At 46.2% G+C, this 5,000-nt stretch overlaps 1 protein-coding gene across 3 annotated transcripts in view; it reads right to left on the bottom strand.

Annotated features, from left to right (window-relative positions):
• grin2ba (glutamate receptor, ionotropic, N-methyl D-aspartate 2B, genome duplicate a) overlaps window positions 1–5,000 on the bottom strand; it is an 89,226-nt gene that overhangs the window by 9,713 nt on the left and 74,513 nt on the right. For all 3 annotated transcript variants that reach the window (XM_035525232.2, XM_035525233.2, XM_081716776.1), the window contains one exon: window positions 3,992–4,117. In XM_035525232.2, coding sequence (XP_035381125.1) covers window positions 3,992–4,117 — 126 coding nt within the window. The remainder of the gene's footprint in view (window positions 1–3,991; window positions 4,118–5,000) is intronic.

The raw sequence follows: 5,000 nt of genomic DNA, 5'->3' as shown, positions 1-5,000 counted from the left end.
AGGCCCTTGGTACAGAAAACAAGGACTGGATTGGTTCTGTGGGTCGTTTCTGTGGATCAGTTCTAAGGATCGGTTCTGTAGGTCGGTCCTGTGGATCGGTCCTGTAGTTCAGTCCAGTACGTCCGTTCTATGGGTTAGTCCTGTAGGCCGGTTCTGTGGGTCGACCTGACATAACCCTGCACCCAGAGTACCCATACTGTATTTACTCACACTGTACTGCACTCAGGGTTGTACAGTGCAGTATATACATAACCCACCGCACACACACATCTATAGTGTATCAAATGTATGATCCTGCTTTATTGTACCTCATTTAGCTGTATTAGTGTTCAGTTAATTTGTTTATTGATGTTGCCATTGTCATTGTTTTCTTTCTTTTGCTTATCATGTCCAAAAGCAGCCTCTATCTGAACAGCCCTTCTTTCACTTGTTATACAAATGTTATTTGTACATCTATCAGCCACAACATTTAAACCCCTGACAGTTTGAAGTGACAACACTGACAACACTGATTATCTAGTAATAATGGCAACTGTCAGGGGATGGAATACATTAGGCAGCTAGTGAACAGTCCGTTTGTAAAGTTGATGTGTTGGACAAGTGTGAGGATCTGAGAGACTTTGACAAGGAGCAAACTGTGACGGCTGGAGGACTGGGTCAGAGCATCTCCACAACAGCAGGTCTTGTTGGGCATTCCTGGTGTGTTCCTGGTGTGCTCCTGGTGTGTTCCTGGTGTGCAGTGGTTAGTACCTACTAAAATGTGATCTAAGGCAGGATAAACAGTAAAACAGTGACAAGGACATGGACACCCAATACTCAGAGATGCGTGTGGGGAGTGAATGATCCCAATGAAGAACTATTGTAGCACAAATTGCTCAAAAAGTTTATTCTGGTTGTGATAGAGAATTGTCAGAACTCGTATCCACAGTCAGTCAGAGTGTCGAGAGCATCTACACTGGACTTGTGAGCATTAGACTTGGGCCATGGAGCAGCAGAAGAAGGGGGCCTGGTCTTACCCAAGGAAAAAGATGGCACCAGGATGCACTATGGGAAGATGGTCATACTCGGAGTAATGTTCTACTGGGACCCTGTGATCCTGCATTTCTTTGGATCTTACTGTGACATGTACCACCTACCTAAAAGTTACTGCACACCAAGTTCACCTCATCATGACAACGGTATTCGCTAATGGCACTGGACTCTTTCAGCAGGATAATGCACCCTGTCACACTGCAAAACATCTTCAAGAATGGTTTGAGAAACATGATATATGGTTGACTTGTTTGACTTGACCTCCAAATTCTCCAGATCTTAATACAATCTGTGGGATGTGCAGGAAAAACCCCACATCACATCTTACATAATCTAAAGGACCTGTTGATAATGTGTTGGTCAAGGATAAAATAGGAGCTTCAGAGGACTTTCATGGGTCAGAGCATGGTGGGACTGACATGGCAGTGGGCAGATGGTTCTGATGTCATGGCTGATCAGTGTAACAATATGACAAGAGTTTTTACACCTAATCCACCTCATCAATCACACACAGAAATATTTTAGTATTTTTACACACACACACACACACACACCCATCCTAAAAACACACAGATAAACTTACCTACCCATTTCACTATTACCACAAACAGCTCATTATACATCTCTTTTAATAACAATTTTCACTATTGTTTTAATATTAGGTTTCAGTATTTGCACATCAGAATTAAACTTTATCTGTTCAGTGTTCAATTTCCTATTGTTTTTTATATTCCTGAAATTGGTAGTCATACCAATAAAGCTGAACTGAGAGGAAGAGAGAGAGAGAGAGAGAAAGAGAAAAAGAGTGAGATATGAGAGTAACAGCTTAAGAGTGGAGGAGTGTGTAGTGATGAGGAATGTCTGGTGTTGAATTTGTGGTGTCAAGTCTAGTGTTGAGTATGTGGTGATGAGTCTTTTGTGTTTAGGAGTGTTAGTGGTGCATCTGTGGTGATTGAGTGGCATTGTGTGATGGGTATGTGGTAGTGTTTATGAGGAGTGTGTAGTGTTGAGTGTGAAGTGTTGTCCATTGCGTGTTGAGTATGTGGTAGTGTTGATGAGGTGTGTGTAGTGTTGTCCATTGTGTGTTGAGTTGTGGTAGTGTTGATGAGGAGTGTGTAGTGTTGAGTATGTAGTGTTGTCCATTGTGTGATGAGTATGTATTAGTGTTGATGAGGAAGTGCATAGTGTTGTGTGTGTAGAGTTGTCCATTGTGTGATGAGTATGTATTAGTGTTGATGAGGAGTGTGTAGTGTTGAGTGTGAAGTGTTGTCCATTGCGTGTTGAGTATGTGGTAGTGTTGATGAGGAGTGTGTAGTGTTGTCCGTTGTGTGATGAGTACGTGGTAGTGTTGATGAGGAGTGTGTAGTGTTGAGTGTGAAGTGTTGTCCACTGCATGTTGAGTATGTGGTAGTGTTGATGAGGAGTGTGTAGTGTTGTCCATTGTGTGATGAGTATGTGGTAGTGTTGATGAGGAGTGTGTAGTCTTGAGTGTGTAGTGTTGTCCATTGTGTGATGAGTATGTATTAGTGTTGATGAGGTGTGTGTAGTGTTGAGTGTGAAATGTTGTCCATTGTGTGTTGAGTATGTGGTAGTGTTGATGAGGAGTGTGTAGTGTTGAGTGTGTAGTGTTGTCCATTGTGTGATGAGTATGTGGTAGTGTCGAGTGTGTAGGTGCACTTGAACATAAACATAGTACTATCTATCCTTGGATGTGTGGATGCATGTGTGTGAAACTATTCAGTGCACCTGGAAGTAATTTGACTGTAAGAAGAAGGGAGATATGGCAGATATGTAATGTATTCAGCACACTCGTGAACATACGGTTTTCTCATAATTAACCCACACGTGTGGTATAAGAACTCCAGATGAGTTATTTACAGTGACTGGGAGTGTGGTTTCAAACACTCAGTCAAGACATGTGGGGACACTGAGGGGACACCAACATGTAGCCTCACATACTGTAGACCTACTGGAGGACACTGAGGGAACGCTAACATGTAGCCTCACATACTGTAGACCTACTAGAGGACACTGAGGGGACGCTAACATGTAGCCTCACATACTAGACCTACTGGAGGACAATGAGGGGATGCTAACACATAGCCTCACATACTGTAGACCTACTGGAGGACACTGAGGGGCCGCTAACACATAGTCTCACATTCTGTAAACCTACTGGAGGACACTGAGGGGATGCTAACTTGTAGACTCATACACTGTAGACCTACTGGAGGACACTACGGGGACGCTAACATACAGCCTAATGTCGTGGCACAGCCATGTTGGCATAGCAACAGGTCTGCAAGTATGATCAATCAATATCCTGCCATCTTAAACTGGTTTTCCATAAATCATTAGGAGTTCTAATACCCTCAGTCCTACAACGTATGGACGTATGATGTGTGTGATGAATGGATGTCAGACTCCGTCTACATCTTGCAAGATTTGGTGGACTTTTCAAGTAACGTCAAAGCGCACTGGAAGGGTATTTAAACCACCCAAACACAGTTCTCACTGGCATTGGGAGGGTATTTAATCTACCCAAACACAGTTGTCACTGGCATCAGGAGGGTATTTAATCTACCCAAACACAGTTGTCACTGGCATCGGGAGGGTATTTAAACTACCCAAACACAGTTCTCACTGGCATTGGGAGTTTACATCCTGCCAGAACATGTTGTGTGAAAATGTTCCTCTCTTTAGTGTCTTTATGATAAGAATCAGACGCTGAGATAACCACGTTCTTTTTTTCCAGACTTCTATTCACTAGATGTTCATCTGCATTTCTGTTACAAAGAAATGACTTCCAGGCACAGTGAACATTGTTTTACATTCATACACACAAGAAAGGTTAAGTAATATGCTTATATTCAAGTCCACAAGCACACGCAGATACAAATACACACACCCACACAACCCCCCCCCCCCCACACACACACACACACACACACACACTCACCCCTTCCGTCAGCAAGACAGCGGTTGTAGCCAACGGGGCTGAAATATTCAAACACAAACACGGCGATGGCAGAAACCAGCAGCAACATTACGAACATCATCACCCACACATCAGCACTGAAGGGTTCTGCAATGAGAGAGAGACGGGGGAGAGAGACGGGGGAGAGAGAGAAAGGGAGAGAGAGAGAGGGAGAGAGACAGGAGAGAGAGAGAGGGAGAGAGAGACGGGGAGAGAGAGACAGGGAGAGAGACGGGGGAGAGAGAGAGAGGGAGAGAGATGGGGAGAGAGGGAGAGAGACCGGGAGAGAGAGAGGGAGAGAGACAGGGAGAGAGAGAGAGGGAGAGAGATGGGGAGAGAGAGAGACAGGGAGAGAGAAGGGGGAGAGGGAGAGAGAGAGGGAGAGAGACAGGGAGAGAGAGGCAGGGAGAGAGACAGGGGACAGAGAGGGAGAGAGACAGGGAGAGAGAGAGAGGGAGAGAGAGGGAGAGAGACGGGGAGAGAGAGAGGGAGAGAGACGGGGGAGAGAGAGAGAGAGGGAGAGAGACGGGGAGAGAGGGAGACGGGGAAAGAGAGACAGGGGAGAGAGAGAGAGGGAGAGAGACGGGGAGAGAGAGAGGGAGAGAGACGGGGGAGAGAGAGAGGGAGAGAGAGAGGGGGAGAGACGGGGAGAGAGAGACCGGGAGAGAGGGAGATGGGGAAAGAGAGACAGGGGAGAGAGAGAGAGAGGGAGAGAGACAGGGAGAGAGAGAGAGACAGGGAGAGAGACGGGGGAGAGAGAGAGAGGGAGAGAGAGAGAGGGAGAGACGGGGGAGAGAGAGAGAGAGAGAGAGAGAGAGAGGGAGAGAGAGAGAGGGAGAGAGACGGGGGAGAGAGGGGGAGAGAGAGAGGGAGAGAGAGAGAGGGAGAGAGAGAGGGAGAGAGACGGGGAGAGAGAGACGGGGAGAGAGGGAGACGGGGAAAGAGAGACAGGGGAGAGAGAGAGAGAGGGAGAGAGACAGGGAGAGAGAGA

This window comes from Electrophorus electricus, chromosome 6, assembly GCF_041902795.1.
Source record: "Electrophorus electricus isolate QZ-2024a chromosome 6, ASM4190279v1, whole genome shotgun sequence".
In the NCBI taxonomy this organism is placed as follows: domain Eukaryota; kingdom Metazoa; phylum Chordata; class Actinopteri; order Gymnotiformes; family Gymnotidae; genus Electrophorus; species Electrophorus electricus.
Note: the sequence above shows the minus strand (reverse complement) of the source record. Positions and strands in the feature narration are given on the sequence as shown.